Source organism: Dipodomys spectabilis, unplaced genomic scaffold, assembly GCF_019054845.1.
Source record: "Dipodomys spectabilis isolate Male_0828 unplaced genomic scaffold, ASM1905484v1 ptg000163l, whole genome shotgun sequence".
NCBI classification, from domain to species: Eukaryota; Metazoa; Chordata; class Mammalia; order Rodentia; family Heteromyidae; genus Dipodomys; species Dipodomys spectabilis.
Window position 1 is genome coordinate 903812 of NW_024870840.1, and position 16464 is coordinate 920275.

The window sequence follows — 16464 nt, forward strand, 5'->3', positions numbered from 1 at the left end:
CTCTATTGCTTTCCCTTTCTGTGTCCCTAACCCTCTATGGATCCACTGCTTTCATCCAGATTCCTTACACTGTCTTTATACACAGTTGCAATGTATGTTGAAATTATTCACTAGTCGCCCTTCATTCTTTGTCATGAAGAAATCACTTGGTTCAATTAAGTTACATTTTTAAATAAGTAAATGACAAGAAAGTGTAACATCAGTAGAGGGTAGAGGGCAAACCAAAGGGAGATTGAGGATGAAAATAAATTATAATTGTACTTTGTTTGCATATATGGAAATTATTTTAGAAGTGGGATTAAGGAAGAGGGAGGGATAGATGAAGTGAGTGATCAGAGTAACATTATTTGCATGTATGGAAATGTCACAAGGAAACTTCCTCTTGTCCAACTAAAATATACTAATATCATTAACAGCAAAATGTTGAACAATTATATTTGTACATTGTATGCATTCATATTTTATAAATTTATTTTACCATTTTCTTATAATCCTAAATATAATAATAATTGTGATTTAGGAGCAAATTTACCTATTCTGTAATAGTATTACGTTGTGTCATGAAATAATGTCTATGCAGTATGTTAAAAATTATGAAATTATGGAAGTGGCACTGTAGCTCAAGTAGTAGAGCGCTAGCCTTGAGCTGAAGAGCTGAGGGACAGCACTCAGGCCCAGAGTTCAAGCCCCATGACTGACAAAAAAAATTATGAAATTAGCAACTGTATTATTCACATAGAAAGTCTCATACATTGATTTAATACTTGAATTTTAGCAGAATCTATTTGTGGTAAATTTTAGTAGATTTTCTTACATGTAAATTTTCTTGATAAAAAGTAATATGCTATATTTAAACCCAGCTTCCATCCCTGATGAATCATGTTCTACTACGAGAACTTCACCTGGATGATAATAGCATTTCAACTGTGGAAGCATTTTCTTCTTATTGGCTGCCTTTACTTCAAAATCTCACTCTTTCTCAAAACAGGTGAAAATGTATTTTTCCTTAGGTGTTAAATCTGAGCAATGGTTACTTAAAATGATAGTAGACTACATAACTAAGTAAAGACCTCAAAGACTGGTAGCCTAGAATATTAGTAAATTTTAGTTATTTTATGTTCCTCATTATGTTTCTTCTTAATGCATGTGTGTAGAAATGTTTCAGGGCAGGTTTGTTTATATTTATAAAGAATACAGTCCTTGGAAAATAAACAAGGGATTTAATTTAATTCAGAAGGATGTCTCATTTCTCTCAAATGGTACTTATTAAGCCATGAAAGAAGTTTTAATCTGCTCTCAACTTGCATGTTCTTTTTGTAACTGATAAGATGGATTTAAATTTGATTTCCCCTAGGATATAAAGTAACATTTAAAAATACCTTAACGTTCAGTCGAAATGGGTACCTCCTTCAGATGATCCATTTGAGACCACCAACATCTGGATCTTTGCAGAGAATGTCTAAAACCAAAACAGGAGCACAATGCATATACTTCTCTGCTTAATACTTCACTGAGACTTATCCACTAATATGATTAATTAGTTCATTAAAGGAACATGGAGTGGGATAAAAGAACTACTTTAACAAGAAATTATTTCATTGAGGTATATAATGATTACTTTAAAATGAGTTAAGAGAAGCCTAATTAAATATATAATATCTTATGTATGCACAACATATAGATAATACAATTCTACAAAAATGTGTAAAATTGTGTTAATCTGTATCACAATAGTGTTCAGTTTTTGAGCATTTAGGTACTAAGTGATTTAACTTTGACAGTTTAAAACTGAACTCACATTCAGGTTGTTTTAATCATATCTAAAATATGGAATTTTATTTGAGTTTAAAAGGACATTGTTCAGGTTTAAAGATAGCTAGATGAGTGACAGAAGTTACTGGATTTTTTCCTGCCACTTTTCAGATAAAAAGTACAATTTCAAAGTGAAACACTCAGCTATTGTTGGTACCTGTGTAGTTAATCTTATAAAAATGATCTTTAATCACTTATACAAGTGATCTCAAAACACACTAGCAATTGCAAAAATATTTAAGGAGATTAGAAAATACTGAAATGAAGACTCTTTAAAATAACAATGCTTGTGATTTCTTTGATAATTTAAATCATTAAAGAGATATTTTGTTTCTAAAAATTTAATTAGTAGTAGGTGATAAACTTTGGCCCATTTGTTCTTTTATGATGCATACATTTATTTCAATCTGATAACATAAAGGTAATTACTTAAACTAAAGCATTAATGTAGTAATTGGAATAATTACTCAAATTATTTCTATCTGTTATTTTACTTGTTTATGACATTTGAGTACTGAGATGTGGTTTTCTGTTTTGGAGGGATATAATGGTAAGGGTATCTGACTTTATATTCACTTTATATGGCTAGGCTTAAAAGATTGATCTTTATTCTCTTAAGAACTGAGAATAAGTGTATTATGTGATACATAGTGCTTTAAAATTTTGAATATATTGTTTGAATATTTTTTGACTATATTGTTTCTGAATCTCTCCAAAGCTCTTTACCATGTAACCTTCCACTGTTTCTCAGAGAAATGGTCTACTGGCACCAATAAATAGTAATGTGTGGAATGGAACAATAGGGTAGTACTGATATTCCCAGGTATCCTAGAAGGAAAGTAATCTTCTGACTGGGATTTTCCTCAAGAAACTTTATTTACTGCTAACTGTAGACATGATGCATCTTACATAGTGTACTATGCACGTTGACATTTTCAAGACAGTGATAAAACTCAAAGGTAGCAAATATGGTTTTGAATTTAGAAACAATGAGTTATCAGTGAACTGCTGTTAATCCAACGTTTTTCTTACTATCTATGCTTTATTTCCCCCATGTTTAAAAAATTCTAATAGCAAACCAAATTAACAAAGAAAGTGAATATATTTTGCAAAGCTGAAATTAATATAGTTATATATGTATTTATATACACACACACATACATACATACATACATGGATATTTGGATTTGTGGTTGATATGGCTTTTAGACTATATATTTTTCTTTTAGTTTTTGATAAATATTTTTATAACAAGCAAGAATTATATGCATATGATTTTTCCCAACAAACTGAAGGCATATAGAATGACATATAGAATGAATAATGCTGTCTTCTGTTTTAAATTTTCATTAGAACTTGTGACTATTTTAGGTTTGACCTAGCAGAGTTCTAACTAGAAAACTCTCTGGGTTCATAAGCTCTTCCACTACCAGTGAGACTCAAATAGGAGCAGAAAATGGAAACTGTTACTGCTCATTGTACAAATCTTTTGCTTTTTGTCGTCTTTGAAATTTATATCTTTTCAATGCCCAAGGCTAATGTGACAAGGTCAAATGGTATTAGGTTTTCACTAATGTCCTTTGTATTTCTGGTTTGAATTTTCTTTGAAAAAAATATACACAGAATGCCAGTAAAAGGTGAAGTTGTAGAGGTTTGAGGAAACAAAAAATAAATAAATAAAAGGATTCCTTGATTAAATTTCTACCATCCTAAATGAATAATCATAAAGGTGAATAACCAGCTTTCTTAATTAAAATTTCAAAAAAGGAAAAAAAAAACCAATGATTTTATCTAAAGAGATAACATTTCAACATTACAAAGTTAACTTTGTTATAATGTATTTCTTTTGTCAGTCGATCGTTGCAAAAGGAATATTTATTGATTTTAAAACATTCTAAATCTTATTTTCTTCTGATGCTTTCGAATAATATCACTAGATTATGAATTCTTTAAAAATATGAACTAGTTTGAAATAATAAGTCATTATTCTTAAGGCTTTAACATGTCATTAACCATTAGTCTTTCGAAATAATTATGTTAGTAGAGTAGAGATTTAGGTACAGCATATATACAATGTATTACAACACAAATAAAAATTTTCTTATTAATAAGAACCTTATATTTTCACTTGACAATTTAAATGTATTGCTTACAATAATAATCCAGAACACCCAGAAAAAATATTTAAAAATAAAACAAAATCCAATAATTATGAATCTACAAGATTTTAATTTCATTCTTTCTCATTTTTGCTTTTTTCCTTTCTTTTTTCCTCTTTCTTTTCCTCTCTTTTCTTTTCCATTCTTACCTTCCATGTCCGGGTGCTATTTCAGTAAATTTTACTATTATATATATCCAATATTTTCTCACATTTTCTTTTAGTAGTTTGGACTTTCTTCATGGAAACTGTTGTAAAGTAGTATTGAACATTTTCAATATGAAAATTAGCAGTCAAGAAATTCAGTTCATTTCCTAAAAAATTAAGAAGAGTGAGGGAAAGGAATGAGTAAGGGACAGATGGGTGAGAATATTTAAAGGGGTGACATTGATCAAGATGCTTTATTAAGTGGGAACTCCTTTATACAAGTATTTAAAAATAAATTTTAAAGATAAAATAAAATAATAAAATCAAACAAAATTAGAAAAAATAAAACTAACATTGTTTTTGGGATTGAGGACATAATTTTCTTTCAACCTCACTATTTAGTCTGTTTTTTCTCAGTAGTATTTTCTTTCCCTCTGCTAATGTAGAACAGGGATGAACAGGAGAGGGTCAAGGTCAGTACAGGGTTATTCTTGTGCTCAGCAGTCAGAGGCATTCAAATCCCAGGAGGTTTTCAACTACCAGGTTACTGTGTGAATTCTGGCATTGGAATAATAATAGTTTTTCTAAATAACAACCTAAAACCCCCAAACAATAATATAAACAATGACAGGGTTCACAGAAATAAAAAGATAAACCTGCAAGAACAAATGGAGAAAAAAGACATATAGAAGTGGAATTTAAACAATTGTATTTTTTCCACCAGAAATACGACTTTAGATTAACCATTTGAATCATTATAGTATTCCCCCATTGTGGGGCTAAATTAATTTAAAAGACTTTTAAGTTCTCTTGCACAAGAGTGTTTTGTCATGTTTAAAGATTCAGATAAATTGATTTAATTTTAATTTCAAAGTAGCAATAATCAGGTTGAAGAATAAGTATATACTTACCTCATTGAAAATGTGAATCAGGCTAAAGTTAAGTTTTCCTTATGATCTTTTGTTTCTGATGATTTGAACATTTTCTATACCATTTATGTTTCTTGCTTGAATATGGATTGTTAATGACAATTATAACTGAGAAAGTGACTTTTTTAAGTTCTAAAAATAGAGGAGAGCACAAAGAGGCCCTGAGTTCAAGCCCCACAACAGACAAAAAAGAAAAGAAAAGATGAGTACTAAAAGTAGAGAAAACTTTATTCTTTGAATTTTAACATACATTATTGAGATTATTTTAAATATCATTTGCATTTCTGCCAAATTGAAATCTGCTTCATTGATATAAATCATTTTATAATAATCTCTTCCTTAGATTTATAAAGTATGAGGCAAATTTCTAATTTAGAATTTAGTCCAATATAATTTTGTATACTTAAACTATTTATAATACTTTCAGTCTAGTAATCAAAGGAGTGATTCAATTAAAATCAAAATCAATGAAACTATTCAGGAATCCAGTTACAAAGTGATTTTCTGTACCTTAAGTTCAAGTCATGTTTGAGCCAAGAAGGAAAACTATAACAAATGTAAATTCTGTATAACTATAACAATTACAAAACAAAGAAATACTAAAACTGAGTAGCAAATACACATCAAAGTGAATGGTTTTTGTGACTAAAATTGGAAATTTCATGGTCATTTCTCTTTAAAATGAATTAAAATCTCCCATTATGGAAATATTCCATGGTAATTTCTTTTAAAAATGAACAGAAATCTTCCATAATTGGATTACATAAATGCTTAAAAGACTATATTTTAATAAGTACTGTTAGTAAATGTTCTATTGTATTGTACAATTAAATTATATGTAATCACATACAATTTACATAAATATGCAATTGTGTTGTACAAATGAATTGTTACATAGGTATATGAATAATGTTAAGAATAGGCCCATTTATAATGTTTAATTTTCTTGTTTTTCTTTTCAGTTTAACAAAAATTATACCACTTTTTCATTTTGTTTCTTTGGAAAAGCTAGATGTTAGCAACAATTGTCTGTCTGGTAAGTTAAAATAATATTTAGATTTTTTAAAATAATAGGTTCTTGTGTCTGTTCCAAATATGAAAAGGAGTTGTTTAGAATATATGTATTTAATGATATTTATAAATAATGATTTATATATTTGTAGTTAATGTCATGGAAATTTTCTGTAAGAAAGCATTCAGTAGGGTATTCTAGGGTAATATAAGCTACATTTAATAGCTTTTGTTTGGTTGTTTTTTTCAGTATCAGGCCTGGGTCTTGAACTCAAGGACTGGGGTGCTGTCCTTGAGATTTTTGTGCTCAAGGCTTGTGCTCTATCACTTGAGGGCTTTTTGATGGTTAATTGAAATTGAGTCTCATGGACATTCCTGCCCAAGCTAGCTTCAAACTGCTATCCTCAGATCTCAGCTTCCTAAGTAACTAAGATACATGTATGAGCCACCATCTATAATAAATGCCAAAGGTGTCATGCCCAGTCTTATTAACTATTTTTATATAAGCCACCAAACGTGTATTTGTAACTGGTGTATTAATTGTATGTGCATATATATTCAATTTTCCACACTAACGCATTACTTTAAATATCACTTAATGTTTTGTGCTTAAAATCTTAATTCTTCCCATATGAAATAGTTTTGAACCTAGACTATACATCAGGCTTTCCTAAATTCCCACAGCTGGCAAATGTTAGAAACATGTCTGACAGCAGTCTGTCTTCAAATCTCAGAAAGTCTGCTTCCAAAAGCATATTCTGCAAAAAAAAAAAAAAAAATCACTTCACTTTAATAGCTAATGAATGAACAAATGGTAATTAATTCATAATATTTATCTGTGATACCTTTCATAATGATTTTGTTGACTTCCTGTAGACCTTACAAGTGTGAAAACATGGTTTAATGAGTGCTATTCTCTCTGTGAACTCTCTCTGACTGGAAACCCACTCCTTCAAGAAATAAACTGGAGGTAATGAAGCATTTTCTCACTACTGGTCATCTTTTTCTTATAAAAATTGGAAATAGTCAAGAAACAATGAGATGTACAAGACGTTATGTCGAAAAAGAAACTTTACAACTTTGGGGGGGGGGGGGCGGGAGATGGGAAGGTATGGCAAGGGGAAACAAAGGAGGAGGCAACAATGCTTGATAAGAAATGTACTTATCTGTCCACATCTCTTCCAGCATCTGTTGTTATTAGACTTCTTGATTATAGCCATTCTAACTGGGGTGAGGTGGTACCTCACTGTTGTTTTGATTTCCATTTCTTTTATGGCTAGAGAAGTTGAGCATTTCTTCATGTGTCTATTGGCCATCCTTCTTTCCTCTTCAGAGAAGTTTCTCTTTAAGTCTTTAGCCCATTTATTTATTGGGCAATATCCAGATGCCCCTCAGTAGATGAATGGATCAAGAAAATGTGGTATATATACACAATGGAATTCTATGCCTCCATCAGAAAGAATGAGATTGCCCCATTAGTTAGGAAATGGAAAGAGTTGGAAAAAAATTATATTAAGTGAAGTAAGCCAGGTACAAAGAAACATAGGTTCCATGGTTTCCCTTATTTGCAATAACCAGTGTATGTCTGAGTCAAGCAGAAAAGGTCAGTAAGTTGATGTTAAGGAAATGTTTTTTTTTTCTTTCAGGCAATTGTTTCTAACATATTTATAAGATGATTTCTTTGTCGCTTTGTATGTCCCTCCCTCACGGTATAACCCCTGCTTTCACTATATTTGATGTTGTTTTAATTTGTGGAGGTGAAGGAAAAAAAACAAATCATTTAAATAGGGATACAGATGGACCCAGCAACAATGAGATGTACAAGTCGTTATATCGAAAAACGAACTTTACAACTTTGGTGGAGGTGGGGAGGATCGGGTAGGGGAGGCGGGGGTGGGGGGTACGGGAAGGGATGGGAAGGGGAAACAAAGGAGGAGGAAACAATGCTTGATAAGAAATGTACTCCTTATCTTGCCCATGTAATTGCAACCCCTCTTTACGGTATTTTCACAATAAAAAATAAAAAAATTTAAAATTTTTTAAAAAAAGAAATGTACTCATTATCTTGCCCATGTAATTATAACCCCTCTGCATGGTATTTTCAAAATTAAAAAAAAAAAGAATTAAATTGGTACAACTAAAAAAAAAGAAAAGTTAAATTTAAAAATAAGTTAAATTATCATTATAAAATTTTGTAAAAATAGCTAATTTAGCCTGATATAATTTTTCTACATGCCTATGAACTAACAGAAATTTGAAAATATAATAGTGATCCAAAACACTAAAATTTATTGATAATACCTTGAATTAAAGAAAAAAAATTTGCTGAGAACTACTCTCTTGAGTCCCTATGGCTTGCCATGTAAAATATTTTTGGCTATGTATTTTAATTGACATGTAGCTTTACAAACCTATGAAATATGCATTTAGATTTAAGAACACAGGAAATACTGATGAAATCAGGATAATAACCAAATCTATTGCTTTAAACTTTTCTTAAAAGATGAAGCTGAGCAGGGTGTTCAAAATATCTAGAAGAATGGGCCTCAAGTGTTTCGACACAAAGGAATGGGAAATGTTTGAGTTGATAGACATGTTAGTTATTTTGGTTTGATCATTACACTTTGTACATATATGTCAAAATATTACAACATGCCCCATGGATCCATATAATTATCAACTTTCAATTAAAAATGAAAACTAATAATATATTAAGTATTCATTAACCTAGCCAATATCTTTTAACAATTACCAGCCATAGGCTGGGAAGGTGGCTCAGTGGTAGAGTGCTTGCCTCGCATGCATGAGGCCCTGGGTTCAAAAAGCTGGAAGTAGTGCTGTAGCTCAAGTAGTAGGGCACTAGCCTTGAGCTGAAGAGCTGAGTGACAGTGCCCAGGCCCAGAGTTCAGGCCCCACGACTGACAAAAAATAAAATAATAATAATAAAAATAACCAGCCATTTTTATTACAATTTATAGTAATTGCATTTTATGTTTTGTTCATGAGTATGAATATGAAAACTATTACTATTAAGATAGAAAATCTTTTTGTTAGCTTAAAAATGCCCTTTGCAGACAGTTGCTTCCCTTAGTAACTTGAAACATCTCACCACTTTCTAATTATGATCATTAGATTATGTTTCTGCTAAGGCATCTGATAACATTCTGGTGATTGTTTCTCTTTCTCTGGATGGTTTTAAAATTCTCTTCAGCAATGATATTTAGTAATTTTTATTTATTATCACATGTTTTCATTTAGGTTTTCTCTACTTAAAATTTTCTGTATTTCTTGGAAATGTAGTTATAGTGTCCATGAAATTTGTAAAGTTTTGACCATTATATATCCAGATATTTTTGAATATATGTTTATTATTTGAATCTCTATTGAAATATTAAACTGCTTATCAAGCATTGTTGTCTCCTTTTGTTTTTCCCCTACCATCCCTTCCCTCCCACTTCCACAACTACACCCCCACCTTAAATTGTAAAGTTTGTTATTCAACAGTGTCTTGTACATCTCATTGTTACAATGAGTCAACCTGTATCCCTATTTAAACATTTTGTTTTTTTCCCTTCCCCTCCCCAATCACATGGTACTTCACAGATTTTCCAAGTGTTCTGAGAAACTGAACTCTAGAATTAATTACTAAATGACATAGCAGTGTCTAATTAATCCCAAATTATAAGGGATCAGGAATTTGTTTTAAGGTTTTCTATCCATTGTGAAATGGTGACTTGAATGTATTTCTAGATGTCTTCCTTATCATCTGTAATAGAAGCAGTAAAAGTCTCCATCCAGTTGCTTCACAACTCTGCTTCTCTTACATTGTCACCTAAATTACTAACCGGAGCTTTTACGTACCAGATCTCAGAGCTAATACTAAAAGAAGAGCATTTTTATGTGTTTAAAGGCACCACTTGGCAAGTGATAGTGCTGGTAATGCAACTCTGTGATGGATAATTGTTGATAGATCATCTGTTATGGTTTGTAACAGAATTGGCCCCCAGAGGCTCCTGTGTGGATGGCTTGGTTGCCAGTACAGCAATGTTCAGAGAGGCAAGTCACTGGACTGTGAGGGTCTCTGACATCAAAGTGGATTAGTCCATGATGGATTTATAAGTTTATGAGTTTTTGGCTGGTGATGGGAACTTGGGAGTTGGAAACCTAATTAAAAGGAGTAAGATCTTAGGACCATGCCATGTTTATAAAATTTAAATTGTTGCTTTCTCTTTCTATCTTAATTCCTGGTTGCTAGGAGGAGAGCCACCTCATCCACTACATGCTCCTGAAGTCTTTAGGAGGAAATGATTTTATAGCTTATGTTGGTCAAATAGGACACATTTTTTTCCTGACAAAGGTGTAACTTTCCATTACACAACTAGACAACTGGCATATAAGCCATATAACTAGAAACAATCCCATGGACCCAGATACTTTTTGGATTAAAAAATAATTTGTCTTTATGGTGCATTAACTTATTTTAGTAAAATATGTACATCAGAAAATATATTATTTTTATTATTTACTTTATTGTTATTATAGAGGCGATGTACAGAGAGGTTACATTTACAGGAGTCTGGTAATGAGTGCATTTCCTTTCATACAGTGTCTTCTTACATTCTCTCCCAGTGCCTCTCTCTTATCTCCATCCATAAGTTGTATAGTTCACTTTCACCTGTGACCACTCCGAACAGCAGTCTGGAGGTTCCTCAAAAAAACTAAACATAGGATAGGCTTTCCCTACAACCCAGATATACCACTCCTGGGCATCTACTCTGATAATCATGAGCCAGGATTTACTTTTTCTAAACTGTATAAATATTAATATCCCCACTTACTTTCCTTAATAAGTATATATACTTTATAATTTAAAAAAATATTTAATGGGAAATCATCAATCATGAAAGAAAATTAATAACAATTCTATGAGTAGGTTATGTATACAATTAACTTGGTATTAAAATTACTTTGTTTACATGAACATTGCCAGCCTAGAGTAATCCCAACTTGGAAATCATACTTGTCAGTTTTTACTTAGATCAGTTTATCTAAGCTATGTTTCATTCTCCTGAAGAAGAGATACATGTTTCCTAAAGATTTAAATATAGAAAGATTTAAAATATGGATTTATTAATGAAAGGACCAACTCAAGCTTTCAGCTATTTGTTTCAATGAACTTTACGTTACCCCTGATGCCAACCAAAGGATTAGTTATAGGTTTTCCCAGTTGGCTTCTTACTTTCATGTCTAGCCAGTGATAACACCAACAAAACTGATGTACTAAAAAAATCTCTTTTTAAAGTATAATCCTCAGATTCAGTTTGAAATCTCCTATGGGAATTCCCTTCACTCATTAATGATAAATAGAGTTTCTTAAGTGACAGAATATGCACCAGGAAGTTTTCACTAAATGAAATATTGATTCAGCCCATGTCTAGGAGGAGCCCAGCTGGAAAAACTAATCTTGAGATCTCACAGTATTCTTATACTTCATTCCCAACATTAATCAACTTGTAACAGCACTTTCTAACATGTTCATCAGAAACTCTAGTAAATCAGAACTTTAGCAAAACTTAGTGTTTTCGTATTTGGGTTTTGAAGACTGTTCCTTAAACAAAAAGGAATTGGAAAAATGTTTAAAATAAATCAGCAAATCCAATCTGTGAAATTATAAATTTCAACACATTGCTACAGTCTTGAAGAGCCAAGCACATATTTATATACAAGTACATTTAAAATAACCTTGCTGAAAATAAACTGGGAAGTTTTGTTTGTGAAGGTTATGAATGACACAAAATATTTTGTATATTACATTTGGATCCATAAACTTTTTTTTCCTTTTGGGTGAGTGCCAGTCCGGGGGTTGAACTCAGGACCTGGACTCTCTCTCAGTGTTTTGGTTCAAGGCTGGCATTATGCAACCTGAGCCACAGCTCCATTTTTATTTCTTTGGTATTTTATTGGAGGAGAGTCACGTGGGCTTTCCCTTTCCTGTGTGGGCTGGTTCTGAACCTTGATCCTGCTGATTAGCTAGGATTATGGGAGTGAGTAACCAAAGCCTGGCCTATGGTCTGCTCTGAGTTAATGTTTTGTGAATTATCTAAGGTTTGTCAACGCTTATGTTATTATTTTTTTTTACTGTAGATTCAATCATTTTAACATCATTTGCTAAAAGAATTATCTTTGTTCCCTTTCCTGCCAGTATTTAATCAATGATTAGACAGATATATTTATCTCTTCTTCTCTATTCTTTGTCCCTGATCTATTCTGGATTTTTTTTCACCATGATTGTTACAGTTTCATAGTCAGTCTTGAAACCAGACAGTGTCAGTTCTCTCAATTTGTGCTCCTCAAATATTGTGTTAGCTTTTCTGGGTCTTCTGTCTCTTTCTCTCTAAACTTTAGAATCAATTTGAGAATATATATAAGATGCTGTACTGGGATTCTAATTTGATCAAATTGAATTGTGAAGAGCTGGCCTGGCAACAATGCTGTCTTCCTATCCATGAACATGGTGGTTCTGTCCATTCATATTCTTCTTTAGTATATTTTATTAGTATTTTATAATTTTCATCCAAGAAGAAAGCTAAATTTTTAGGGAGATTTATTTAAAATCTTCCAATCTAATACTGTCTAATCAAGTTTTGCTTTGTGTGTTTCCACTAGACAAACCCTACTTAAGATATTACCCACTCTACGCATCCTCAATGGTGATATGCTGACCTCTTGTTCAGAAACCCACAGCCCAGAACACCACCAGCTGGAATCAGTATGTTTCCTGGATCTTTGTCAGCACCAGATTCAAGAACTCACTTCACTGTCTGAAAACTGTGCCACTGGAAATTGGTATAATTATTAGGTTATTCCTGTTATATGTATGTAATGGATATGCATAATTTAGAGAATTCTGATTATCACAACCATACTAGTTTTGATGAAAGATGGTGTGTTTGGGAGGATATTCCAACTTTAAAAATCTTTTGGCGTTGTAATCCTAGCTACTCAGGAGACTAAGATCTGAGGATCACAGTTTGAAGTCAGCCCAGGCAGCAAAGTCCATGAGACTAAACTCCAATAAACTACGCAGAAAAAAAAAAAAGCCTGAAGTGGTGCTGTGGCTCAAATATTAGAGCCCTAGCCCTGAGTACAGAGAGTCACAGGGTTAGTGCCCATGCTCTGAATTCAAATCCATGACTGGCCAAAAAGAAAAAAAGAAAAAAAAAATCTTCTAGCATCACATCATAGTTTTACTCTTAGAACATATCAACATGTACTTTGAACATAAAATAATGTCATAAACTTAGTCAACAATTATGTGCTCAAGATTGTATATTTCCAGAGAATTCATAGATCAACATAAAGCTAAACAAGGTAAAAAACAAACAAAAATTAAAATGGAGTACAGCAAATATGACATTTATTACATTTTTAAGGTGACTATTCCTCAAATATTGCGTTTATACATGGTGTAATGGGTGCACTGTAGAGAAAAGCAAACAATGCTTCTCTATATCCAGAGGACAGAAGCTGAAAGTAGTCATAATCTAATACTGGAGAAAGAAATCTTTCTTATCTCCAAAACTTGATACAGAATCTATTATAGTGAATGAATAACTGATGTTTTATAACTGAGTCTTTAAAACTACACTGTCTCAGAAAATGCAAATAAAATAGAAAAATCATTTATATTTTTATGTATTCACAATGAATGATTATATATTATAACTATTAGAACTGTATATATGTATTTCTTCAGTTCTAAGGTTAATGACAAAATTATGTGCTTTAATTATTGTTTATACTGTCATACACACTTATCCTACATGAGATAAATTTCTGTTTAAATCCTTTTAATTGATTCATATGGAAAATTATTTTCTTGTAGAAAAACAATTTAAATTATTCTAGAAATAATATTCACTTTTAATGACCATCAAATTATATTTGTTTTGTGAAAATCTAAATTAATATTTCCTTATGTGTACATACTAGTGTACAAGTCTTTATGTAAGAAAGATCTTCTGCATATTTATCTTCAAATATAGATTTTAATGTGTGATTTAATGATTAGACCTGCTGAGTAATAATTACTATCACAATTTAATTAGGAATTATAAAATTTTCTTTCCATTCCAGGACCTCATTGTCACTTTCATTTTTTTACTGTGATTAAATATCCTTGCATTACTTCAGAGGAAATAAGCCAGTTTGTGTTTATATATTAATATAGTTAGGACATATAATGTTGAAATAATTAAAGTTTCATTCATTAATAACTGTTTCAGTGCTAGGGATTAGACCCAGTGGCACACGCATGCTAGGCAAGTCATTCACCATTGAACAACATCGTTATACTTGAAATAAGTAAAATTTGAAATAAACTATGATAAATTGAAATAAACCAAGATAAAAATGTAATCAAGAACCTGAGAGTTTCATGGGAAACATAAACATCTACTCAGTTGCTTGTTTTAGAATCTAAAAGATAGGGATTAAACAGTTGTTCAAAAGAATCTTATTTATGTCTTGAAAAATTTGAAATATGGATTGTTTTTCCAGAGAAAAATAAAAACTTTCCCATAATATAAGGTCTTTGTTTAAATGTCCAGTACAAATATTTGCTGTGGCAAATGCGAATGTAGGAAGCATACTTATTTTATAAGTAAGGTCTTCAAATTTAGGCCACTACAATTTCTGATGTTTATTATAATCAAAGCATGATTTTTTTTCTTATTTCTGCCAAAAATACCTTCAATAAAAATGACCCTAAAATGTCCAGACATTTTTTCTGGACTGATACATAAGTAAACTTAATAAATAGTTACAATTTTAAAATTAGATCAATTTTTGAGTAAATAGCTACAAATAACTCACATAGATATTGCAGTTACTTTTAATGTTCATCTCTGGCATATAACATATTGCAGTTACTTTTAATGTTCATCTCTGGCATATAATAATCTATACAAGTTGTAATGTTTGTAGATATAATTCTTATTATTAAATATAGTTATCATGTGTTTGTTCAGGGATATATTCACTTGGGATACTGCAGAAAAACTCCATATTTCCTTTAACAAGTTGATGGCATTAAGTAATGAATTCAGAGGTAGACATGAACACGGAGATGTAAATGTGACCAAGAGAGACAAATCAGAAACGCATCCATATCATCCCATCCTACCAAACAGTGACAGGGCCCTAGGAAATGTTGTCTCCCAGTCTCATGCAAAAGAACACCAAGCAGAAGCACCAGACATTCCTAAGAAATTGACTGACACTCATTCTAGCCACTCAGCCTCAAGCTGCTCTTTCTCGGTTGAAAATACGGAAAGAAGAAATAGGCAAAGAATAATAGACCAGAAGAGAGAAGACAGCAAGATAGACAGCATCTCCACCAAAAAAAACCCACTTGTGGAAACAGTAATGAAGAATTCCCTGCTGAGTAATCATCAAAACACTGAGCAGGATTCAAAAATGTAAGAGACATAAATCACTTTGCCTTATGGATGTTATGTGATTTCAGTCAGTATAACCAAATAATGACTTTGTAATATAAATCACTATACTTCATATTAAGTTCCTGGAAAATATTTTCATGATATGTGCAGTTATTAATCACACTACAGAATACTTTTATTTTATGTTAACCTGTTCACATTTAATTCTTAGTCTACTTTAATTGAAAATGAGTAAATGTGAAATTGTTTTTCTACTTTTAAATTTCTAAGTAATTAAAATTATTTTAAACAAGAAGTAGAATATACATTTTTAAAACATCATGCTCTAAATAGTCAGATTTTTCTTTCTCTTTTTAAAAGATACCTTGACCTGTGCTTACTATTTGCATATTGAACTAGTAAACATTTAATATGCACATATGCAAGGATTTGAAAGTGCTATAATTTTATTTGGCTCAACAACTCTGTAAAATGGTAGAATTCCCTGTGATTAATAAATCACATTAATTAATACATCCCTTTACAACTATTAAACAGCTTTAGAAAATGGCTGGCTTTAATTATTTATTGAAATAAAAAAAGATTGTTTTTTTCTTGTCTATCAATTCTTTGTTCTTTTGTTCTTTTAACATACGTTCCATGCAAGAACAGAAAAGCTGTGCAATTTAGTTTTCCCCTAAAATGATTGGTACTAAGAGGACATAAGTCCAAGTCACTGCTACTTTCTATCTTCCATTTTTAGGAATAGTGTAAACCATGTTTCTTTTCAAGTAGCTATTTTAACTTTTAATATACTAGAACTGAATTTATTTTTAATGTAAAAATACCATTAATATGTTCTGACTCATATTGTACGGTTCACTTACCTGATTCCTTTATTACAAATAGTCCAAAGATTGCCCATTGAAATTTTATATGAACAATATTTGGAAGTTTTGCTTAATGA

General features: G+C 31.3%; 1 protein-coding gene across 1 annotated transcript in view; it reads left to right on the plus strand.

Moving 5' to 3' along the window:
* Lrriq1 (leucine rich repeats and IQ motif containing 1) overlaps positions 1-16464 on the plus strand; it is a 114557-nt gene that overhangs the window by 24061 nt on the left and 74032 nt on the right. The window contains exons 13-17 of the mRNA XM_042693258.1: positions 861-988; positions 6009-6082; positions 6934-7027; positions 12724-12903; positions 15087-15536. Coding sequence (XP_042549192.1) covers positions 861-988; positions 6009-6082; positions 6934-7027; positions 12724-12903; positions 15087-15536 — 926 coding nt within the window. The remainder of the gene's footprint in view (positions 1-860; positions 989-6008; positions 6083-6933; positions 7028-12723; positions 12904-15086; positions 15537-16464) is intronic.